Here is a 27,500-nt window from a genome sequence, read left to right as displayed (position 1 = left end):
GATTGAAAGGCCTAAGAAGAAATGGCACCTTTTCACATTGGCCTATTATAGCGCCACTAGGAGGCCACAATAACCTACCTGACCTCGCGGAGACCTGTGCTCCGAGGAGCACTTTTTCTAGTTAAAATATGCAGTGTTATTACATTATGAGTGGCTACGCAAGGTTCTTAATGTAACACATTATTACATTATGGGCTCATGATTTTATTACATTATGAGCTGATTATTACATTATGAGCTTTTATTATATTTACTTTATTACATTATGAGCTTTTATTACATTTAGTTTATTACATTATGAGCTTTTATTACATTTAGTTTATTACATTATGAGCTTTAATTACATTTAGTTTATTACATTATGAGCCGTTATGGTCTCCGCGTAGAGTATGTTTTACCCTCCGTCCGTCCGTCCGTGTGTGTGTGTGTGTGTGTGTGTGTGTGTGTGTGTGTGTGTGTGTGTGTGTCCGTGTATCCGTTCTGTCTGTGTGTTACCAGCTAATCTCCGGCACCGTTGGCCCGGTCGCTCCGAAACTGTGCACACACACTCCCTGGATGCCAATTCAGAACCTCTACCCCAATTTTTTTCCCATGGGCCTGTTATAGCGCCACCAGGAGGCCGATTTGTGCAAAACACATTTTTTTACATTACTCCTACAGATTTTATCCAAACGTCATGCAAATCGGTACACAGTATCTCTATAGTCATGTGATCAACACGAATCTGTCCGATTTCCCATATTCCATCCTCATTGCCTATGGTTGGCTTCCAAAGTTTGCAGGATTGGTCCGTTTTGAACAAAAAGCCTCAAACTATGCACGCAGCTTGCGATTTCCGAGAAATTTCACACGCACATTCCCACTAGGCCGAGGAAGAAATGCCACCCTTTTCACATTGGCCTGTTATAGCGCCACCAGCAGGTCTAATTTATTAAAACACATTTTTGGAACAACATGCCTCAAATCATGAATGCAGTGTCTCATTGCCGTGAAAGACCTAAGAATAAATGGCACCCTTTTCACATAGGCCTATTATAGCGCCACCAGGAGGCCACAATAACGTACCTGACCTGGCGGAGACCTGTGCTCCGAGGAGCACTTTTTCTAGTTACATTATGAGTTGCTGTAGCAACTCATAATGTAATAACGGCTCAACTCATAATGTAATAACGGCTCATAATGTAATACATTTACAGTAATAAAAGCTCATAATGTAATAATTAGCTCATAATGTAATAAAAACAACAATTTGAGCCGTTATTACATTATGCACTGTTATACAGTAACATAATGAGGGGCTACGCAAGGTTCTTAATGTATCACATTATTACATTATGGGCTCATGATTGTATTACATTATGAGCTGATTATTACATTATGAGGTTTATTACATTATGAGCTTTTATTACTGTCAATTTATTACGTTATGAGCAGTTATTACATTATGAGTTGCTACAGCAACTTATAATGTAATAAACTACATGTAATTAAAGCTCATAATGTAATAAACTAAATGTAATTAAAGCTCATAATGTAATAAACTAAATGTAATGAAAGCTCATAATGTAATAAACTAAATGTAATAAAAGCTCATAATGTAATAATCAGCTCATAATGTAATAAAATCATGAGCCCATAATGTAATAATGTGTTACTTTAAGAACCTTGCGTAGTCACTCATAATGTAATAACACTGCATAATGTAACTAGAAAAAGTGCTCCTCGGAGCACAGGTTTCCGCCAGGTCAGGTAGGTTATTGTGGCCTCCTGGTGGCGCTATAATATTCCAATGTGAAAAGGGTGCCATTTCTTCTTAGGCCTTTCAATCGGACACTGCATTCATGATTTGAGGCATTTTGTTCCAAAAATGTGTTTTGCTAAATTAGACCTGCTGGTGGCGCTATAACAGGCCAATGTGAAAAGGGTGCCATTTCTTCTTAGGCCTTTCAATCAGACACTGCATTCATGATTTGAGGCATTTTGTACCAAAAATTTGTTTTGCTATATTAGACCTGCTGGTGGCGCTATAACAGGCCAATGTGCAAAGGGTGGAATTTCTTTCTCGGCCTAGTGGGAAGGTGTGCGCAAAATTTCACGGCAATCGCACGCTCCGTTGATGATTTGAGGCATTTTGTTCAAAACGAACCAATCCTGCAAACTTTGGAAGCCAATCTTAGCCAATCAGGATAGAATATAAAAAATCGGAAAGATCTGTGTTGATCACATGACTATAGATACTGTGTACCGATTTGCGTGAGGTTTGGACAAAATCTGTAGGAGTGATATCCAAAAATTTGTTTTGCACAAATCGCTGTTCACAGACAGACACACGGACGGACGGACGGACGGACGGACACACGGACGGACAGACGGACGGACGGACGGACGGACGGACAGACGGACAGGGGTAAAACATACTCTCTCGCCATGCCTTTCGGCCTGGCGGAGACAATAACGGCTCAAATTGTTGTTTCCTGGCAAGTATGATGGTCAGTATCATGGTCGGTATAATGTCAGTATCATGTACGTATCATGGTCAGTATCATGGTCTGTAGAATGTCAGTATCATGGTCAGTATCATGGTCAGTATCATGGTCAGTATCATGGTCAGTATCATGTCAATATCATGACAGTATTATGGTCAGTTTAATGTCAGTATCATGGTCAGTTTAATGTCAGTATCATGGTCAGTATCATGGTTAGTATCATGGCCAGTTTAACTCATTCCCTGCCTAGAACGACTAAAACGACTTATTCTTATTTATTCATTTAATTTTTAACCTAAAGACCAAGGAGATATGATTTGTTGAAGATCTAGACTCCAATCCACTTCCTTGTTAACTTAAAACTTAAACATTTTGTATCTTGGCTCCTGAGTACTTTTTTTTTCTATGAAAAATCTCTGGCAGTTTGTCAAACGCAAAAATAAAAAGTTCTGGCAGTGAATGTATCTTGGTCAGTATCATGGTCAGTATCATGTCAATATAATGTCAGTATTATATAAGTATCATGGTCAGTTTAATGTCAGTATCATGGTCAGTATCATGGCCAGTATCATGGTTAATTATGGTCAGTATCATATCAATATCATGGTCAGTATCATGGTGACCATGAAACTGACCATGATACTGACCATGGTACTGACCATGATACAGACCATGATACAGACCATGATACTGATACTGACCATGATACTGACCATGATACTGACCATGATACTGATACTGACCATGGTACTGACCATGATACTGACCATGATACTGACCATGATACTGATACTGACCATGATACTGACCATGATACCGATACTGACCATGATACTGACCATGGTACTGACCATGATACTGACCATGATACTGACCATGATACTGACCATGGTACTGACCATGATACTGACCATGATACTGACCATGATACTGATACTGACCATGATACTGACCATGATACCGATACTGACCATGATACTGACCATGATACTGACCATGGTACTGACCATGATACTGACCATGGTACTGACCATGATACAGACCATGATACTGATACTGACCATGATACTGACCATGATACTGACCATGGTACTGACCATGATACTGACCATGGTACTGACCATGATACTGACCATGGTACTGACCATGATACAGACCATGATACTGACCATGATACTGACCATGATACTGACCATGGTACTGACCATGAAACTGATACTGACCATGATACTGACCATGATACTGACCATGGTACTGACCATGATACTGACCATGATACTGATACTGACCATGATACTGATAATGATTATTATGATGTAACACTTCACTTTTCCCAACAATATGAGACATTATTACATTATGAACTTTTATTACATTATAAGCAGCTACGTGAGATTTATAATGTAACACATTATTACATTATAGACAAATCTGTTATTACGTTATGCGCTCATTTTTTTATTACATTATGAGCTGATTATTACATTATGAGTTTTTATTACATTTAAATTATTACATTATGAACCGTTATTACATTATGAGCCGTTATTACATTATGAGTTGCTAGGAAAAGAAAGAAGTACTTATACACTTTCGCATGAGCGATTTTTGTAGCAAATTGGGAGAGAATTGGACCATTGCTTTGGCCGTGAGCTGTACCTAAAGTTTTGGGTCCAGGAAAGGGTACACCTCTCTGATTGGTGTGGCAAGATATAAAACCCACAGACAGACTTATGCCTATAATTCCATGCCCAATGTTGGACATCAAAATGTCTCTAAATATGGAAAATAAAATAAAAGATGACATAAGTTTTCTGCCATGCAGCCATCCATGCATCATCCATCCATCCATCCATCCATGCATCCATCGTGTCATGTCTTACAGTTAACGACCACGTTGACATATTTGACGTCGGGCGTGGCCACATCGTTGCTGGCCTTGCACTGGTAGCGTCCCGCCTGGTTCCTCATGATACCTGTGATGTCCAGGTACTCCTCTCCATCCAACGGCTCCGCTGCACAAAGAGGGAGAGATCCAACCAGAGAGGAGGAGAGGTGAGAACAGAGCAGGGGTTAATATAGTTAATTAACTAAGACAGTGGTTCTCAACCTTTTCAGGCCGTGACACCCCCAAAATAATCATTGTTGAACTGGGGACCCGCCCACACTGACAGGCTCTTGGAATTGTAGGAGTTGAGGCATTCAATTTAGTTTGACACGGTTCCATAGCCGATCTACAAGCTCACAACGCCTCGCAACGTGAGGCGTTGTGAGCTTGTAGATCGTCTATTTTCAAAATGTTTGCCTCTTTCTTATATTATTTGACAATTTGGCCAATGTTTGACCAATTTTTATAGTATAGTTTGTTGATTACTTTTGATGCGGTAATTGTCTTTTTCTTTTCTTCTTTTTGTTTCTGAAGAATTAAAAAGGTCTCAGTCCTCAAGTTGTCACTTCACTGTCATCTGGGGACCCCCGCCCCCCCCCCACAAAAAAAAAATCTTGTCGGGACTCCTCATCGAACCAGAGAGGAGAGATGAGAACAGAGAGAGACTGGAAGGTGAGAGGGAGAACACAGAGACAACGAGAGGAGAGATGAAGGGATGAGGGACAAAAAATTGTTTAAAAACTATTGGTGCAAAAACTTTAACTACCCAAGCATCCACATGAAGTTCATGAACTGTCTCTCTCCACTCGTTTTCTTCATTCTTGCTTATTTCTCTCACTCAGCGCTCTCTCAATGTCCTGTTCAGCTGTTTCCTCTTCCCTGTGTGTGTGTGTGTGTGTGTGTGTGTGTGTGTGTGTGCGCGCGTGTGCGTGTGTGTGTGTGCGTGCATGTGCGTGTGCGTGTGTGAGTGCGTGTGCGTGTGTGTATGGGGTGTGTGTGTGTGTGTGTGTGTGTGTGTGTGTGTGTGTGTGTGTGTGTGTGTGTGTGTGTGTTTGTGTGTGTGCGCGTGTGCGTGTGTGTGCGTGTGCAGCACATTTGTTACTTCCTCTACTAATTACGTTGTCCTGGGTAGCAACTTCCCATTCTGTGGGTTTCTATCACAGTGCTGAATATCTATTCTCCATGTTGTATGGCTGTGAAGGCTGTGACTATCTATGCTCCATGTTGTCTGGGTGTGAAGGCTGTGAATATCTATGCTCCATGTTATCTGGGTGTGAAGGCTGTGAATATCTATGCTCCATGTTGTCTGGGTGTGAAGGCTGTGAATTGCTCATTCTGTCGACAGTGGGATGAGCATTACTCACTCTGTTTCCCGCCCACCTGTTCCCAGACACTCAATGCAGTTACAAATCCACAAATCCTCCAGTCTTTCTGCGAATGATTTGTATCGAGCATAAAACCCCACAAGGCACATTTGTTGTTTAAAAAGAGAGAAAGAAACAAAGACTTTACATGTGGTGCCAATTAGAATCAAAAGTTATCAGTACAAATGTCAAGGAAACCGTTTCATAAGTGCAGGAAAAGACCACAGGGGCTTACAAAGAGATACGTAGTTAGCTAGTTAATGGTTTAACGAGCTGACAGGTTAATCAGCCATGCACACAACACCTCTCTCATCTCCTTAACGAGGTGTAGATTGGACTTGCTATGGAGAAAATGTCAAGCATGTCCAATAAAATGAGCTGTGCATCAATCACCCTGCAAGCACACATCAGCAGTGGTGGAAAGTAACTAAAGTAACTACTGTACAATGTTGAGGTACTTTTACTTTACTTGAATACATTTCTTTTTTTTTAAACTTCCAATTAATACTCCACTACATCTCAGAGGCAAATATTGTCCTCTTAACTCAACACTACATTTATTTGAAATTTTTAGATGCTAGTTACTTTGCAGATTAAGATGATTACAAAACATACATACATTAAGCAATTGCACACGCACGCACACACACGCACACGCACACGCACACACACACACACACACACACACACACACACACACACACACACACACACACACATTTGAAATATAAATTTATGTCCACATAAGCAGAAGTACAAGGTGTACAAAGGACATAAACACTGCCAGTGCAGTCAGATAAAGGGAAAACAGGCAGTTACAAAGTGCATGTAAGGCAGAGCATTGTTACATACAAAACAAAAGATGGCATACTTGTCGAACACAGCGGACCACACACACACACACACACACACACACACACACACACACACACACACACACACACACACACACACACACACACACACACACACACACACACACACACACACACACAGCCGATCTACAAGCTGATGTCACCTTTTTGATGTGACTATTTTTTAACTAACAAGGCTATTAAATATATAGTTAGAGTAATATTATTACACTAAATATATTATTACACTAACCTGAAGCCTTTGCGACCGCACTGACTTGTAACCAGGCCAGTTCTTTAATGTCAGTCATATGGAACTCTTTCATGGTCAAATCATAAAGTACTGGGTGAGATGCAACAGCTACAACCAGTTGGTCCACTGAGAGCACCATGTTGCTTCCTGAGTCTTGGGACGGTCCACCTTCGACTCACCCGATTGGACAGAGGGGGAAAATCAGCTCCTGCCTCCAGCAGTTTTATGCTTCTCCGTGTAGAGCGGATAAACGCAAGGTCTGCGCGACAAGCGGAAAAATCTGCTCTTGCGTGAATCCACGCATTTGCATTGACAAAGCATTGGCAGATTCTGCCCCAGAGGTAAAATAAAAGTGCGGTGAGAGCGCGCCCTAACAGAGTATTTCTATATTACAGTAAGTAAAACATTTGAATACTTTTTCCACCACTGGTTTTATCTTGGATCTAAGAAATCTGACCAATTATCGGTCAGGTAGGTAAGAGTGATATGAATGATAGGTCATCCTGAGTGCTGATTGGATTGAATGGGTAGAGAGGCTCCCTGTGAAACAGAAGGTCCCTGGTTCACCTCCCAGCCCGGTCTTTGTGTCCTTGAGCAAGACACTAAAACCCTAACTGCTCCCCCTGAGCACTCATCATGACCACCAGCCATCAGCTGGGTGAAGCTGAAACTGAATTCACCCCGTGGGCTGAAACGACGATGTCCCTTTCCCTCCCTACCTGAGGGGTCGAGTAGTCTCCAGGTGATGGAAGGGTCTGGTCTGCCACTGGCCAGACAGCTGAGTGTCACGTTACTGCCCTCGTTCACATTGATGTCTTCTGACACTTTGTAGATGTTGGCTGGAACTGGAGAGACAAGGAAACAAAGATAATTTAGGAGCATACTGCATACAGAAGGTCACTTTTTACATGTCATATCCACCAGGATGAACCTGGGTAAGTGGTGATATACTGTACACCATGAAGTTTTTGGACTTTCTGGTGTTGTTATGGTGTGTTTGCAGTGGTGTAAAGTAACTGGAGCATTTCCCATTGTCTGTACTTTTACTTCTACTCCACTACATTTCAGAGGCAAATATATAATACTTTTATTCCACTACAATTATTTGAAAACTTTAGTTACTAGTTACTATTAAGATATACATTATGATATTATGAAACATACATTAACCACTTGAGCCCTATTTCATACCATTTGAAAATAGCAGATCTACAAGCTCACAACGTGTTGCGATGTGACACGTTTTGAGCTTGTAGAGAGTAACTAAAGTTTTCAAATTGTATTGGAGTAAAAGTACAATATTTGCCTCTGAGATGTAGTGGAGAAGAAGTAAAAGTATAGACAATTGGAAATACTCCGGTAAAGTAAAATTACCTCAAAATTGTACTTAAGTACATTACTTGAGTAAATGTACTTAGTTACTTGTTGCTGCATGTGAGGTTATACGTTAGCATACTAGCGTATACTGTAGTTAGCTGTTGCGCTACAACAGCATGGACCACAGTGACAGGCTGAACAGTGCAATGTTTAATGATTCAAATACTGCAAAGAAAATCCCAAGACCGAGATAGCTGGGAGGCAATGTTGAGGCAACCCTAGCATGCATGCTCGCACACATGCACACGCATCAGTGGTGGAAAGTAACCAAGTACATTCACTTAAGTACTGTACTTAAAGGGTTAGTTCAGATTTTTTGAGTATTTTCTGTAGTAAATACTTACCATTAATGTAGTGGTTGCAAAGGTATTAATTGATTGCCCGAGTCCCGTGGTCAGAGTTATGGTCCGTTTCTGATAAATATGAAGTAGTTCCGGTAGATTAGTAGATTTGGTGGGGGCCGCTCATTAAAAATAAATTAATAAAAAAACTAGCGTCATTTGTATTGTTGACCTATTTATACCATATAGAGCAAGTTTCGTTAAATTTTGACCCCTCTGTCACATGGTACTAATTTTTGTGTCCAAAATCACTGCGCCGCGGCAGCCTACTCACGCACAAAATATATGTACCTTTGCAACCACTACATTAATGGTAAGTATTTCCTACAGAAAATACTCAAACAATCTGAACTAATCCTTTAAGTGCAGTTTTGAGGTATTTGTAAAAGATTTGTATACATTTGAAAACTTGAAATGGGACATTCGGCATAATGAGTACTTTTACTTTTGGTACTTTAAGTACATTTGTATGCCAATACTTTTGTACTTTTACTCACACACACACACACACACACGCACACACACACACACACACACACACACACACACACACACACACACACACACACACACACACACACACACACACACACACACACACACACACACACAGATTTGTGCAAATCTTTGGACATATGTTTTTTAAAGCAAATATGTTTAACTCAAATCTTAGGGTATTCTACAAATGTCTTTTAAACAGTTTTTTGAAAAAACGTATGTTGCTATAATCAGTGGTTCTCAAACTTTTTCATGTAGTAGAGGCCCTAGGAGGGGTCCACGCGTACCCTCTTATTTTTTTTTCTAGTTTTGATTTTTGGCATCCATAAGACCTCTAATATAGGGATTTAGATGATCCCAAGAAAAAAAGTGGTCCAAAGTGTGTTTTTTTCAATGTTTTATTACCCCTATGAGACCTGCAGGATTGCTGACTGAAACACCGGCGAGACTGTCTTTCGGAGACTGTGGCACGCTCAAATTTAGACGTAGCCCAACGATAGAGATATCATTTGATTCTAGACAACCTCAGGTTTCCAATGGGACCAACCTTGTCATGCTACCTTGTCGGTAAGGGGGCTAAATACCTAATGATTCAAAGTTAGACAACATTTTGTCGAGGGAAAAACGGCCATCACTGTTTTCCAAATGGTCCCCTGAGCTGTCACCTTGATATAAGTGAATTGAAATGGGTTACATGTATACCTACAAGCCTCCCCTGTACATAAATGCCACATTTATGCCAATCTCATGCAGTTTTGGGCAAGAATCATGCAGTTTATTGCATGCAGTACAAATATGTAATTTCCGCCTATTGTAAAAAGGAGACCACTTTACTGTATCTATAGCTGTATGAGACCACTGTACTGTATCTATAGCTGTATGAGACCACTGTACTGTATCTATAGCTGTATGAGACCACTGTACTGTATCTATAGCTGTATGAGACCACTGTACTGTATTTATAGCTGTATGAGACCACTGTACTGTATCTATAGCTGAATGAGACCTCTGTACTGTATCTATAGCTGTATGAGACCACTGTACTGTATCTATAGCTGCATGAGACCACTGTACTGCATCTATAGCTGTATGAGACCACTGTACTGTATCTATAGCTGTATGAGACCTCTGTACTGCATCTATAGCTGTATGAGACCACTGTACTGTATCTATAGCTGTATGAGACCACTGTACTGTATTTATAGCTGTATGAGACCACTGTACTGTATCTATAGCTGAATGAGACCTCTGTACTGTATCTATAGCTGTATGAGACCACTGTACTGTATCTATAGCTGTATGAGACCACTGTACTGTATTTATAGCTGTATGACACCACTGTACTGTATCTATAGCTGAATGAGACCTCTGTACTGTATCTATAGCTGTATGAGACCACTGTACTGTATCTATAGCTGCATGAGACCACTGTACTGCATCTATAGCTGTATGAGACCACTGTACTGTATCTATAGCTGTATGAGACCTCTGTACTGTATCTATAGCTGTATGAGACCACTGTACTGTATCTATAGCTGCATGAGACCACTGTACTGTATCTATAGCTGCATGAGACCACTGTACTGTATCTATAGCTGCATGCATGAGACCACTGTATCTATAGCTGCATGAGACCACTGTATCTATAGCTGCATGCATGAGACCACTGTATCTATAGCTGCATGAGACCACTGTACTGTATCTATAGCTGCATGAGACCACTGTACTGTATCTATAGCTGCATGAGACCACTGTCTGCATCTATATCCCACTATACTGAATCTAAACCGCTGTACTGCATATATAGATTACTGTACTCCATCTATAGACCACATACATTGACCACTGTACTGTATCTATAGACCACTATACTGCATCTCAACACAACTCAATGGGGGGGGGGGTCCACAGATGCACTACAGTGGTCTCCAGATGTGTCTATAGAAGCACTAGAGGGGTCTACAGGTGCACTAGAGTGGGCTACAGATGCACTAGAGTGGTCTACATGTGCACTAGAGTGGTCTACAGATGCACTACAGTGGTCTACAGATCACGCCAGTGGTCTACAGATGCACTACAGTGGTCTACAGATGCACTAGAGTGGTCTACAGGTGCACTAGAGTGGTCTACAGATGCACTACAGTGGTCTACAGATCACGCCAGTGGTCTACAGATGCACTAGAGTGGGCTACAGGTGCAATAGAGTGGTCTACAGGTGCAATAGAGTGGTCTACAGGTGCAATACAGTGGTCTACAGATGCACTAGAGTGGGCTAGGGAGGCACTAGAGTGGTCTACAGATGCACTAGAGTGGTCTACAGATGCAATAGAGTGGTCTACAGGTGCCCTAGAGTGGGCTAGAGAGGCACTAGAGTGGGCTAGAGAGGCACTAGAGTGGTCTACAGATGCACTAGAGTGGGCTAGAGAGGCACTAGAGTGGTCTACTCATTAAAAATAAATTAATAAAAAAACTAGCGTCATTTGTATTGTTGACCTATTTATACCATATAGAGCAAGTTTCGTTAAATTTTGACCCCTCTGTCACATGGTACTAATTTTTGTGTCCAAAATCACTGCGCCGCGGCAGCCTACTCACGCACAAAATATATGTACCTTTGCAACCACTACATTAATGGTAAGTATTTCCTACAGAAAATACTCAAACAATCTGAACTAATCCTTTAAGTGCAGTTTTGAGGTATTTGTAAAAGATTTGTATACATTTGAAAACTTGAAATGGGACATTCGGCATAATGAGTACTTGCACTAGAGTGGTCTATAGATACATTACAGCATTCTATAGATACAGTAGGTAGTCTACAGATGTAGTACAGTGGTCTCATACAGCTATAGATACAGTGCAGTGGTCTATATATACAGTACAGTGGTATATATATGCAGTACAGTGGTTTATAGATTCAGTACAGTGATCTATAGATACAGTACAGTGGTCAAGATGCAGTACATGATCTCATGCAGCTATAGATGCAGTGGTCTAATATAGAAAGAGATGAAGTACAGTGGTCTAGATACAGTGCAGTGGTCTCATGCATGCAGCTATAGATACAGTACAGTGGTCTCATACAGCTATAGATACAGTACAGTGGTCTCATACAGCTATAGATGCAGTACAGTGGTCTCATACAGCTATAGATGCAGTACAGTGGTCTCATACAGCTATAGATGCAGTACAGTGGTCTCATACAGCTATAGATACAGTACAGTGGTCTCATACAGCTATAGATACAGTACAGTGGTCTCATACAGCTATAGATACAGTAAAGTGGTCTCCTTTTTACAATAGGCGGAAATTACATATTTGTACTGCATGCAATAAACTGCATGATTCTTGCCCAAAACTGCATGAGATTGGCATAAATGTGGCATTTAAGTACAGGGGAGGCTTGTAGGTATACATGTAACCCATTTCAATTCACTTATATCAAGGTGACAGCTCAGGGGACCATTTGGAAAACAGTGATGGACGTTTTTCCCTCGACAAAATGTTGTCTAACTTTGAATCCTTAGGTATTTAGCCCCCTTCCCGACAAGGTAGCATGACAAGGTTGGTCCCATTGGAAACCTGAGGTTGTCTAGAATCAAATGGTATCTCTATCTTTGGGCTACGTCTAAATTTGAGCGTGCTACAGTCTCCGAAAGACAGTCTCGCTGGCATTTCAGCCATCAATCCTGCAGGTCTCATAAAACATTAAAAAAAAAACACTTTGGACCACTTTTTTTCTTGGGATCATCAAAATCCCTATATTAGAGGTCCTATGGATGCCAAAAATCGAAACTAGAAAAAAAAATAAGAGGGTACGCGTGGACCCCTCCTAGGGCCTCTACTAATGTCAAGGACCCCCAAAATGATATGTATTAGGCCGCGGACCCACATCTCAAAATATTTTGTTCCAGGGACCCCAGAAGCAAACATTTGAGTTAAAAGAAAACATAAATATATTCAAAGATTTGCACTAATGTTCACTTCTTTTCAAAAATAGCAGATCTACAAGCTCATAGTGCGGCACGCAGAAATATCTGCTCCAGAACACACCTGGCTACGATCACAGCTGTCATGTGTTGGAAAAGTTACTAAAACATAGTAATATGTTACTTATTACATATTACTTGTTTAAAAAGTAATGTAGTTACTTTACTTATTACTCCCTGCCAAAAGTAATTAGTTACATATTACTTTAAGTTACTTTTTTTTCCTCACCCCCAGTAATTGCATCCTTTCTCCCCAAAAGTCTGACTTTTTCAACATTAGCAGTTGTTTTTTTTCTCTTTTCTGCAGCCTACATTGTAAAATCCTCATTGTTGATTTAACTCTGAAAAGTGTTCTGTACACATGACAGGTCCATTTGGTTCCATTTGTACACTCATTTTAATTATATTAACACTAAAGGTCCTTACACACCGGCGAATGTGCGAATATACGCAAAATTCGGACTCGTTCTGAATAATTAAAAGACGCTTTTTCGCTTCGCTTTTCCGCTTTTTCGCGCCATGTACGCTTGCATTGACTTTATAAGGTTTTAAAAAAAAGCGTATTATTCGCACGAAAAAATCGCCCCGGTGTGTAAGGACCTTAAGACTTTTACTGTGTATGAATTCATAACTTACAGACTAAATGAAAACCATTTGACTATGAATTGAATACTAAGGACCTCAATGGAAACAAGACCGCAAGGACTTTTTTGGAAGTATTTTAAATGTATTTAATGTATTTTTTGCCTAATAAAATATTCAAATTCAAACACCTGGGCTCAAACAGATAGTGACTCATCATGAGACACAATCTTTGAACAACTTCTGTTGTTTATTAAAGCTCCAAACAGTGCTAGGCCAATAAGGCTACATGTGCCGGTGCATTTCAATTCCAAAAATATAGAAAAACTAACATTTCTATATGACTGACTGGCCATCAAAACTGAAAGCATCAAGAGGACTCAGTCAGGAGCTCAGGACACAAAACACATTCAAACTGAAAATAATCAAATGAAAAGTGTGTGCATACAGCAGCAACCAGTTAAACAACAAAACCTCTTCATAAACTGCTATATTTCTTTGTAAACAAAATGTATTCTAATAAAATACAAAAATAAAAAGGCTCCAATAGCAACATATATCATCGTGGGTTTCTGACAGAATGTAGGAGCAAATGAGAGTTAAAAAAAAATCAATCATTCTGTATGACTGCTGAAAATTTCAAAGAAAGTCAAAAGTGTGCTAACAGCCTACAGCTAGGCCTATGTACTAGGCCTACAGTTAAGTGGGCATTGGACAATATGTTGGTGGACCCACTTACAGCCAGCCTCTCAAAAACCTTTTATCTGACAGCAACCAGTTAAACAACAATATATATATGCAGACATGGCAACACTGTTTGATCCGGTTTAAGGCCCGCCCTTCCGCAGCTGATAATTCACACATAGACAAGTGCGCAACGTTTCCGTATCCGCTCTAGACCGGATCAGCAAGCAGCCTGCATAGCAACTCGATCCCAACCAGTCTACCATTATATCAATGGACCAAAAACAACACAGGATCAAATAAACACACTCAAACCCAGTAGCCTGGTTCCAGACGAATCTGCCTTTGCAAAATTGCATCGCACTTTAGCCCTCGGCAGATTAGGTCTGGCCCCCCTCCATAGAGATTCCATTTCTCTCCCTCCGCAGTTGTGCGGAACCAACCAGGGCCCAGTATCCAAATGTGGGCGGGCTTATCACCTTATTTGGAGCAATGACGTACAAGGAAGCACTGCTCTGATTGGTTCGTGAACAAGGAAGCACTGCTCTGATTGGTTTAGGTCTAACCAATAGAGTCCGTTTGGATCTTTTTGTAACCGCCCCTTGGAAAAAAATCTATTGTTGATAGGGACCAGACTAATATCCACGCAGTGTGTCGTGTGATATTGTCTGGCCACGCGAGGCTACAAACCCAGAGTACCACCAAGGCTCGTGAAAAAAAGTAATAAATTACTTTTTGAAAAAAAGTAAAGGTAATATTATTACTCAAAACATGAAAGTAATTAGTTACGTTACTAGTTACTGGGAAAAAGTAATAATATTACTTTAAGTTACATATTACTTTAGTTACTTTCCAACACTGAGGACCAGTGTGTGCGATCTCTTATTAACCAGCTTTACTTCTCACCAACTCTCTGAAGACACTGATAATTTTCATCCTGCATGTGAATATTAGAACTGCTCCCAGCAAGCACAATGACGTCATGATGACGTTATGATGACGCCCGGTCATCACCCCGGTGACGTTCAGGACTAGGCCAGATCACAGCCCATATGGGGATGATCTTTACGTCATTTACAGGACGTCATCACCGGGACATCATATGGACATTTGGACAGCAATTTTGGGTGATGAGAAATGTGTTTAGATGACGTCCTGGAAGTGACGTTTTTGTGGTCAGGATTAATTTTGGTTGAAATCAGGTGATATTCTGGGCCAGATCTGACTTGTCTTGGTTTGACTTGATCTAGCCCCAATCGAGACGTCACTGATTGGTCCGGGTCCTGACTGTGCTTGCTGGGCTGTTTTTTGAATTGGCCTGTTTTTTTTGCAAATAGACTCATTTGCATAGAATGGGGCCGAGTTGGAGCCAAATGTATGAATCACTGGAGCACTGAGATGCTATTCGCTTGGCAATGTAGTGAGGGCTACATTTCAGCCTTTGCTTGTGCTTTATTTTTGTCCTATTTGTGCAGAAAAAAAATTGCAGTCGTATAAATAAAAACTAGATGTTCTGTGTTAAAACTTTAAGACCGGGAACGCATCTGTGTGTCATTTTAAGATTTCTTAGGCTATTAAAAAATAGCAGATCTACAAGCTCATAGCTTGTAGATCTGCTATTTTTGTGCAAATCTTTGGACATATGTTTTTTAAAGCAAATATGTTTAACTCAAATCTTAGGGTATTCTACAAATGTCTTTTAAACAGTTTTTTGAAAAAACGTATGTTGCTATAATCAGTGGTTCTCAAACTTTTTCATGTCAAGGACCCCCAAAATGATATGTATTAGGCCACATCTCAAAATATTTTGTTCCAGGGACCCCAGAAGCAAACATTTGAGTTAAAAGAAAACTAATAAATATAATAAATATATTCAAAGATTTGAACTAATGTTCACTTCTTTTCAAAAATAGCAGATCTACAAGCTCATAGTGCGGCACTCAGTGCCGCGCTATGAGCTTGTAGATCTGATATTTTTGAATAGCCAAAGAAATCTGAAAATGACAAAGATGCGTTCCCGGTTTGAATGGGTTAAATGCAAAACTAAACTAACCACGACAATCTGCACAGTATATGTGCAAGAAAAGAAAGAAAATGCAGCTTCTTTAGAAACGTGTGACCCAAATGAGAAATTTTAATGTAGCAGTGGGACCTGGGCTGTGTGTGTGTGTGTGTGTGTGTGTGTGTGTGTGTGTGTGTGTGTGTGTGTGTGTGTGTGTGTGTGTGTGTGTGTGTGTGTGTGTGTGTGTGTGTGTGTGTGTGTGTGTGTGTGTGTGTGTGTGTGTGTGTGTGTGAGTTCTTCCAAAGCAGCAGAGCAGCTTTTCATCTACATGCAGTGTTTAATGATGCTGCCTCGCCATCACATCACTGCTACCACCCCCCATCACCCCACCACCAATCCACCCTACTCACTCCCACACTGAAATAGCAAACACACAGGAAAACACAACAACACAGAGGCTGAGGGACAGAGACAAAGAGAGAAAGACAGCGAGAGAGAGAGACAGACAGAGAGAGAGAGACAGGGATAGATAGAGAGACACACCGAGAGACATAGAGAGAGAGACACACACCGAGAGACAGAGAGAGACACACACCGAGCGACAACGAGAGCGAGAGCAAGAGAGAGAGACAGAGAGAGAGACAGAGAGAGAGAGAGAGACAGAGAGAGACAGAGAGAGACAGAGAGAGAGACACACCGAGGGACAGAGAGAAAGAGAGACAGAGAGAGAGAGAGACAGAGAGACAGAGAGACAGAGACAGAGAGAGACAGAGAGAGAGAGACACCGAGGGACAGAGAGAGAGAGACAGAGAGACAGAGAGACAGAGAGACAGAGAGACACAGAGACACAGAGACAGAGAGGGAGAGAGACACACCGAGAGACAGAGAGGGAGAGAGAAGAACTCTTCTCCTGTTCAGCTGGATTAAGAAATGTTGACACGTTCTGTTTTAAAGCTATTCAGCTATTCAGCTATAATCAATCAGTGAGGAGGAGGGGTCTATATATCACCATTATAAACTGTAGGTGGGCCATGAAGCATGAGACATCATATATGCAGATAGGAGAGCGATACATACATAAAAAACAATGATCAATGAGTATGGAATGCAACTTAAACTTCTCACTCAATTCCCATACATTAGGATTTCATATCATAATGCTGCAGACATCGGGAGAAAGCTCGGCACAGTCTGTGCTTCTGTGACCTTCTGCGTAGCTTAAAGCCCAATACATTCTCCTTCTGACGTCCGGATATTTGTTCTGAAAGGGAGGTGATATATAAACTACAAATTGATGTCATTCAGAACTTCTGATGGAAATAACTTTTCCTCAGAACTTTTGCACCCCCAGATGTCCAGACTGTCCAACTAGCAGTGGTGTAAAGTAACTAAGTACATTTACTTAAGTACTGTACTGTACACTTTTGAGGTACTTTTACTTTACTGGAGTATTTCCAATTTTCAATACTTGTACTTTTACTCCACTATATCTCAGAGGCAACTATTGTATTTTTACTCCACTACAATTATTTGAAAACTTTAGCTACTAGTTACTTTGCAGATATAAATGATTACATTATAAAACATACATTAACCACAGCTATTTTATACCTAGGCTATTTGAAAATAGCTCATCTACAAGCTCACAACGCGTCGCGATACTTTTGGTACTTTAAGTACATTCTGATGCCAATACTTGTACTTTTATCAATCAATCAATTTTATCAATTTAGAACACATTGGCACATGGTGGTCAGGTGTAAGGTGTTTGGTGGATGGTGTGCGTGGTGGATAACTTTTGAAAACACACAACTTTTTGAAACACACAATGTCGAGAGAACAAGATAAGTGGAGGAAATTTGAATAAGGGGCTGAAAAAAAAGAAAAAAGGAGAGTTCAATGCCTCGCTGAGCGGTTCATTTGATAAATTCATTACAAAAATCAGCGATCCAGGTGCCCCAAGCAGCCGCTGGGCCCCGCGTCGGGACAAGCGAAAATGATGTTTTGGAGGCAGGGGAGGCTAGCAGCAGCTACAGCACGAGCACAGGCACCAGCAGGGCTGCCCAGCCGACGACAAGCAGTGAAGATGAGGAGGAAGATGCAGTTCATAGCAGCAGAAGCTGCAGCAGCCAGCCCAAGTTGACGGTCATGACGACCAGTGAAGAAGAGGAAGAGGAGCGCGAGGCCCCTATTGAGGAGTGAAAACGGGTCTGACTTGATGGACACAGGCAAGAATAAATAAATAGTATTTAAAAGTTAAAAAGGTTGTTAAAAGGGGATAAAACATTTAAAAAGTACAGTATGTTGTATTATATTTTGTTTAAAAATACAATGTGAAATTCATGGTAGCTTACAATTTAATTCATTGGGAGTTAATTTATGTTTTGTTAAGAAGAGCTAAACCAGTAGAATTTAATATGGGGTTAACATGACACCCGACTTAATGTTTTGAGGCCAAAATTAATAATACATTCATTTAAAAACTGTGCGCGTTGATGCTCCTGCTGACCTCGCACAGGGCCTGGCATTTCTCCCAGACGGCTCTGCATCAGGACTGCCCACAGATATTTTCTTTCCTGAAAACCTGAGGAAGTTGCCCAAAGAAGAATAATGGTTTTAAAGTAACACACTTATCGTTTCCCTGCCTGCCTAACGACAGCTGGATTCACACACTCTGATTGGTTAACTGACAACGGTGCCACAGGATTTCCACACCACTTGCTTTGCTTCAGATCTAACTGATCTGACACACAATAATAACAAATGCCAAATATATGACACGGTTCAATACTTTCTATTGCCAACGTGTTATGGTGCTTTCTGTCGATATCACGCAGTTTGTCTCGCCTTCTCACGTATCTGGCATTTGTGGTACATCTGAGCCGTTTGCCGATTACAATCTGCGATGTGCATAAACGCATGCAATGCGTCTAATATTGGACAAATCGATCCTGACCGCATCCACTCGTCTTTGAGAGTAAGAAAGGATGGCTCAGGTCTCATCATCGATACGTCTGTAGTGGAGTTACAGCAGAACAGAGAGGATATTCTTCTATCCACCTCCTCCTCCATGTGTCTGTTCACACACACTGCTTCTCTGTCATCTCACAAACTGCTGTTCCCACTCAGATAAAAATAATATCCCACTGCTGTGTGGATGAGTGCACGAACACACCAACACACAGCGGTGGTGTTACATGGTGTAGAGGCCAGATGTATTGAGGATGAAATGATCCTTTTTAGTAGAACGTGCAAACGGGGCAGCAGGTGTTATTCTCACAGCTCTCACAGTCTGCCAGACTGTGTTTAATATTTAGCACATATATCCTAGAATACATCTGACCTTCTCCTCGCTTTAAGCATCATCCGGGTAATAAAACCAAGAAGAACGGCTTTGCAATTCATCCTCTCAGGGTCCGTTTGTGCTGCATTAGTTTCAACTACCACATTAAGTGCTGCTTTATGAGCCAGATAACGAACAATATCAAAACCGTATTTTCTTTGGTATCGAAGAGAGGATCTTTATCATTCCATTACAGCCATTGTGTTGCCCCCAAGTTTTTTTTTCAGGCACAGTATGTCGGTGTAAGTACTGTACTTACGTAAAATTTTAAGGTATTTGTACTTTACTTGAACATAGCAGATCTACAAGCTCACAACGGTGAGCTTGTAGATCTGCTATTTTCAAACATTTTAGTACTTTTACTTTTGGTACTTTAAGTATATTTTGATGCCAATACTTTTGTACTTTTACTCAAGTAACATTTTGAACACAGGCTTTTCACTTGTAACAGAGTATTTCTACATTGCAGTATTGATACTTTTACTTAAGTAATACATTTGAGTACTTTTTCCACCACTGGGAATCAATGTCAAAGTGACATTGAGTCATTTTCCTGTGCAGAGGGTTAGAGAGACATGGCCACAATTATTGAGCAGATGAGTCTCACAGCGCACAAACACGCGCGCACACGCACACGCACGCACGCGCACGCACACGCACACGCACACGCACACACACACAAGGTGTCCTCACTGCAGCCCAGCCAGGCTCACTGAAAAGAACAAATGCAACGCATGCCACTTTTTTTCCTTTTTTTTTTTTTTTTTGCAATCACAATCTTTTTGAAAAATGTGCCTGTTTATATATTCCATAAGTTATGATTCTTATCTTAAAGCTAACCTGACATCCTTTCCAAGTTTGGTTTTGTTTGTATTCAAAGCACAGGATGATTTACAGGCTCATGATCACAGACAAGACAACTCCAAGGTTCTATATACGCTTGGTTTGTACATTTCCTGTGTGTCGTCTGCATCCACTGCTGTTGTTAGCTCTGTCCTTTGATCTAGACATGATTCCATTTCATACACTACTGCAGTGTAGTACTCAAATGTTTTACTCAAGTAAAGTATCAATACTGCAACGTAGACGTACTCTGTTACAAGTAAAAGTCCGGAATTCAAAATTAGAATTTCAAAAAGAGTAAAAGTACAAAAGTATTGGTATCAAAATATACTTATATACTTATATACAAGTACTAAAATGTTTGAACATTTCAGATATACAAGCTCACAACGCGTCGCGATGCAACACGATGCAAAGCGTTGTAGATCTGCTATTTTCAAATAGTCTAGGTATAAAATACGGCTAAAGCATAGAGGTATAATATAACTAGAGGGCGGATTGCCCCGCCCCCAGCTACTGTATTCGTTTCAACGCAATTGCTCAGTGGCGTTTTGAAGCACCCGGAAGTAAGAAATATTGGTTCCATATTGGTTCCATGGGTCCATTCCATTGGTTCCATGGGTCGTGACGCGTCGTGAGCATGCGCACAAACGGGAGATGCACGCGCAGAAGCATTTTAAGTGGATTCTCAGGTTTGACCACCAGGCTTGGCCGCTTCACTGCTCTACTGTGGTTCTGGGGGCTTGGGCTAAAGTGGTTAATGTATGTTTTTTAATGTAATCATTTATATCTGCAAAGTAGCTAAACTAGTAACTAAAGTTTTCAAATAATTGTAGTGGAGTAAAAGTACTCCACTACATGCACGCATTCATGCATGCACACGCACACGCACACGCACACGCACACACACACACACACACACACACACACACACACACACACACACACACACACACACACACAGTGTCCTCACTGCAGTAGCCTCGGGTGGCCAGACAATATCACACGACACACTGCGTGGATATTAGTCTGGTCCTTATCAACAATAGATTTTTTTCCAAGGGGCGGTTACAAAAAATCCAAACGGACTCTATTGGTTAGACCTAAACCAATCAGAGCAGTGCTTCCTTGTTCACGAACCAATCAGAGCAGTGCTTCCTTGTACGTCATTGCTCCAAATAAGGTGATAAGCCCGCCCACATTTGGATACTGGGCCCTGGTTGGTTCCGCACAACTGCGGAGGGAGAGAAATGGAATCTCTATGGAGGGGGGCCAGACCTAATCTGCCGAGGGCTAAAGTGCGATGCAATTTTGCAAAGGCAGATTTGTCTGGAACCAGGCTATCACTGCAGCCCAGCCAGGCTCACAGAAAAGAACAAATGCAACGGATGGTACTTTTTTTCCTTTTCTTTCTTTTTTTTTTGCAATCACATATGCCCCGGGGAAAATCCGGCGGTATTCGCCTGGTATTCCTAAACATATCAGTAAACTATGCCTAAACCTAACCTTATTCCTAATCTTAACCTCAGTAAAACTATACCTAATAAAAAAAAAACACATAGCCAGATCATGATAAAAACTTTAAATGATTATAATTTTAATGGTTGTAGTCAACTACTTTATCCAAATAATAATATTAATAATAGGCTTAAATTACAAAACAAACATTATTTTCCCAACCGGCCACGGTGGCCGGTGGTGTTTATAATTACCGGCCAATTAAACATTGTACCGGTCAATGGCCGGTAAATACCGGCTAACGGAATCCCTGGTATCAGTAAAACTTCTTATGAAAACGGAATGCTTTCCTACAACTCTACTGGAGTCTCTGTAAACACATCAAACTGGACCAATAGAGCACACTATCTTATTGTTCAATCAGTGTGTGTGTGTGTGGATAAGGATAATTCCTTTTAACAGGATGTTCATGAAAGTCCTTGCGGGCTTGTTTCCAATGAGGGCCTGTGAGCAATTAGGGGTCAAGAGTCTTGCTCAGGGACAAATTTCATTTCATCGACACATTATGCTGGCGTGGCCTGGAATCGTACCTGGGGCAACCAGGGCCTCTGGCTCCCTAGGCGGGCTCACTAACCACTCCGCTATGGCCGCCCCTTTTGTGTGTGTGTGTGTGTGTGTGTGTGTGTGTGTGTGTGTGTGTGTGTGTGTGTGTGTGTGTGTGTGTGTGTGTGTGTGTGTGTGTGTGTGTGTGTGTGTGTGTGTGTGTGTGTGTGTGTGTGTGTGTGTGTGTGTGTGTGTGTGTGTGTGTGTGTGTGTGTGTGTGTGTGTGTGTGTGTGTGTGTGTGTGTGTGTGCGTGCGTGCGTGCGTGCGTGCGTGCACGTGTGTGCACGTGTGTGTGTGCATGCGTGAGTGCGCTTGTGCGTGTGCACGCGCGCGTGCCCAGCTTTTATCACCATAGTCCCGGGTTCCAATGAACTCTTTGACTGCCAGAGTAATAGTGTAATAGTGTGCCACTGGTCAAAAAAAAAATAATCACGGAATATTCTCTGTGACCGGCGTCCTCACAGAGATCGGTTCATTACACGCACGGGGTGTCGTAGTATAGGTGAAAAAAGACAATTAAGAGCTGCTCTCTATCACCCGAGTGACCATTTTCATTCTCATCTCACAAGGATCCGGAGATCACGTCATCCGAAGATTTCCGTCTCCTCCACTTCCTGTTTAGCGTTTTCCTGAAAACAGCCGTATCTTGAGTTGACTTGTTTTGCCCTGCATTTCGCGAGACATGCTATTTTCAACGTGCTGTTACAAGGCAAGGGGCGGTCGCGGTTGGAATGTTTTTTCTCTGGGCGACGTACGCTGATACTGTTTGTGTTTACATGCGGTCGGATGAGTGATTATAATGGATATACATTTTCTGTGACCAGTTGAAAAGGTAAAAAAAAATCGCTGGGAGTGGGCAAACAGCCAGAAATACGTCTGGCAGTGAATGAGTTAATGTGTAAGTGTGTGCATGCGTGCGTGTGTTCTCACATGGAACCTTTTCCCTTCCTAATATCAAGGGTTGGCGGCAAAGTGTGTGTTGTTGTTCGTGATCGGCGGGACGGATGATAAAGTGAGGCGACACATTGTTTAATCAGGCTTGATCTGACACTGCTGGCAGTTCTATGTGATTATACAACACCACACAGGGTCATTTATTTGCTGCTGGCTATGCATTTCTCTGGTGGATTGTCAAGATGCAACTCCGGCGACAAGAGTTATACTGTAATCCATTAGATGTAGTTGTTACTTCAGAGGAGTAAATGTAGAATAGTGTGATAGCATTAGCATATGATTACCTCTAAGCGATGTCCATTTGAAATGCTTTAAATTGTACTGGATGGAACAAATCACAGTGTGAGGTTGACTGATGAGGTGAGGAGAATATCAGCTGAGTGAGTTTGCATGACGTGCAGAATGAAACATAAAGGCAGTGGTGGAAAAAGTAGCCTACTCACATTTCTTACTTAAGTAAAAGTATCAATGCTGCATTGTAGAAATACTCTGCTACAAGTAAAAGTCCGGAATTAAAAATGTACTTGAGTAAAAGTACAAAAGTATTGGCATCAAAATGTACTTAAAGTACCCACGTCCCGTTTCACAAGTTATCACAATGTCTAAAATGTATACAAATATTGTGAAAATAGCAGATTGACAAGCTCACAACAAAGCGCAAAAGCGACGCGTTGTGAGCTTGTAGATCGGCTCTTTCAAATTATATATAGGACTGAAGTGGTTAATGTATGTTTTGTAATAATAATCTTCATCTACAAAAGTAACTAAATTTAGTAACTAACATGTTCAAATAATTGTAGTGGAGTAAAAGTACAATAATTGCCTCTGAGATGGAGTGGTGGAATAGAAGTAAAGTTATTGAAAATTAGAAATACTCCAGTGAAGTAAAACACCCTCAAAATGGTACTTAAGTAGGCTACAATACTTGAGTAAATGTACTTAGTTACTTTACAGCGCTGCATAAAGGCTGCTGGTTCACTATCTTTCTCAAGGCAGCTCAGTGCACTTACTGTAGATGTGACACATGTGTTGGTGATGTGCACAATGCATGATACGGGGCTCAAACCTGTGCTGTTATATGTACAGGACGACCACTCTCCAACAGGGAACACTTCAATTCCCATGTGGCCGCTCTACCTCCTGAGCCACTGTCCCCTTGTCTACATTATGACATGCCCACAATATAAGGTCGGCAGGTTCAAAGTCCAGGGATAAATCATCATTCAGTGACTTGCTAACCTTAAGATTTGGATTTGTTTAACAATAAGAACATGAAGAGTGCGAAAGTAACACTTACCATTGGGTGACCAATAGTTCCCAACACTACTGTACAGTTCTGAGCATTATTGCATAGTTCCAAACACTATTGTATAGTTTAAAACACTACTGTATACATTACTGTATACAGTAGTTCCAAACATAACTGTATAGTTCCAAACACCACTGTATAATTCCAAAGAATCCAAACATTACTGTATAGTTCCAAACATAACTGTATAGTTCGAAACATTACTGTATAGTTCGAAACATTACTGTATAGTTCGAAACATTACTGTATAGTTCCAAACATTACTGTATAGTTCCAAACATTACTGTAGAGTTCCAAACATTACTGTAGAGTTCCAAACATTACTGTATAGTTCCAAGCATAACTGTATAGTTCCAAACATTATTGTATAGTTCCAAACATTACTGTATAGTTCCAAACATTATTGTATAGTTCCAAACATTACTGTATAGTTCCAAACATTATTGTATAGTTCCAAACATTACTGTAGAGTTCCAAACATTACTGTATAGTTCCAAAAGCTACTGTATAGTTCCAAACATTACTGTATAGTTCCAAAAGCTACTGTATAGTTCCAAACATTACTGTAGAGTTCCAAACGCTACTATATAGTTCCAAAAGCTACTGTATAGTTCCAGACATTACTGTAGAGTTCCAAACACTAAAGTATAGTTCCAAACGTTACTGTATTGTTCCAAACACTACTGTATAGTTCCAAACATTATTGTAGAGTTCCAAACATTACTGTAGAGTTCCAAACATTACTGTATAGTTCCAAGCATAACTGTATAGTTCCAAACATTATTGTATAGTTCCAAACATTACTGTATAGTTCCAAACATTATTGTATAGTTCCAAACATTACTGTATAGTTCCAAACATTATTGTATAGTTCCAAACATTACTGTATAGTTCCAAACATTATTGTATAGTTCCAAACATTACTGTATAGTTCCAAACATTATTGTATAGTTCCAAACATTACTGTAGAGTTCCAAACATTACTGTATAGTTCCAAAAGCTACTGTATAGTTCCAAACACTACTGTATAGTTCCAAAAGCTACTGTATAGTTCCAAACATTACTGTACAGTTCCAAAAGCTACTGTATAGTTCCAAAGAATCCAAACATTACTGTATAGTTAGATCAGGTACCAGAACCGGATCCATCTCAGCCAGTCTGTTGCTCTCAGCAGTGCAAGGTGTGTGGAACAGCTGTGTATGTGTGTAACAGCTGGCAGAGAAGAGAGATCATCAGGCTGACACACTCAGCTAGAAACCTCCATAAGACAATAGAGTTGAACGAACAGAACAGAACAGCTGCTGGGAGACACACACACACACACACACACACACACACACACACACACACACACACACACACACACACACACACACACACACACACACACACACACACACACACACACACACACACACACACACACACACACACACACACACACACACACACACACACACACACACACACACACACACGACCTGGAAGATGGATTGCAACACCTAGAATCAGCACTCAGTACTTGCGCACAACTTTTTACACCCAGGCCGTGCTACTCATTCACTGAGCTGGCCCAAGATCAAACCCATGACCTGTGGGCAAGAGGCGAATGCTCTACCGACTGAGCTACCCAGACTCGACAAAGTGACAAAGTGTGTGACAAACACCATTGCATGACAAAGTGTGTGCTGAAGCATACATTGCCAGGCATGCACGCACGCACGCACATATTCCATCATTCTTTCATGTCACCTCTCTTTCTCATGCTGATTTTCTCTCTGTTGTTTTAGCCGTGGACTAATGGCAGAGATGGCTGCATGGCAAACACAAATGTATTCAACAGCACTAATTTACTTACTGTTGTGAGATGGTCAAACATAATAGGGGTGCAACAGTCAATAAAACGTATTGATTTAATCGATTATCGTTATTTTTAAAATAAATTATTATTATTATTATAAAACATACATTAACCACTATATAACCTAGGTATTCTATACCTTGGCTATTTGAAAATAGCAGCTCTACATCTCACAATGTGCCGCGCTGCGACGCGTTGCGAGCTTGTAGATCTGCTATTTTCAAACATTTTAGTACTTTTACTTTTGGTACTTTAAGTATATTTTGATACTAATACTTTTGTACTTTTACTCACGACAATTTTGAATTCCGGACTTTTACTTATAACAGAGTAGCTTTGATTGATTGATTGATGTACTTTATTTAGTAAGACATGAGAACAGTACATGACAGTACATAACAGTACATGGAAGTACAAATTCACAATACAAGGCCTACTGTACTTCTACATTGTAGTATTGATACTTTTACTTACTTTACTTTAACATGTACGTCGTACAGTATAAGACAGTGTGGGTGTGATTCTCTTTGTGAGCAATCCTAAATTTGCCAATCCCATTTCTCTCTCCATGGGAGAGGAGAATGTGTCATTAACCTCTCCACTGTTTCTCTCCGTCTACTCAAATAACTGGAAGAAAATAGTTGAATAATAATAACCTTCAATGGTGTGAGTAATAGGCTCAGCAACGTGAGACAAAGCAATATCTGAGCTCCAGGACTGTTTATCCAAACAGCAAGCTGAAACATTCACAATTTACACATACTGTACTATACCGCAGCCTACTCAGGAATGATGCCTGTACGCCTCCGG

The 27,500-nt window shown here is 40.7% G+C and overlaps 1 protein-coding gene across 1 annotated transcript in view; it reads right to left on the bottom strand.

Annotated features, from left to right (window-relative positions):
* LOC308093102 (limbic system-associated membrane protein-like) overlaps positions 1 to 27,500 on the bottom strand; it is a gene marked incomplete at its 5' end in the record, with an annotated part of 196,485 nt that overhangs the window by 33,460 nt on the left and 135,525 nt on the right. The window contains 2 exons of the mRNA XM_080439318.1: positions 4,370 to 4,501; positions 7,565 to 7,690. Coding sequence (XP_080295444.1) covers positions 4,370 to 4,501; positions 7,565 to 7,690 — 258 coding nt within the window. The remainder of the gene's footprint in view (positions 1 to 4,369; positions 4,502 to 7,564; positions 7,691 to 27,500) is intronic.

This window comes from Gymnoscopelus braueri, assembly GCF_963280865.1.
Source record: "Gymnoscopelus braueri genome assembly, chromosome: 1".
NCBI classification, from domain to species: Eukaryota; Metazoa; Chordata; class Actinopteri; order Myctophiformes; family Myctophidae; genus Gymnoscopelus; species Gymnoscopelus braueri.
Note: the sequence above shows the minus strand (reverse complement) of the source record. Positions and strands in the feature narration are given on the sequence as shown.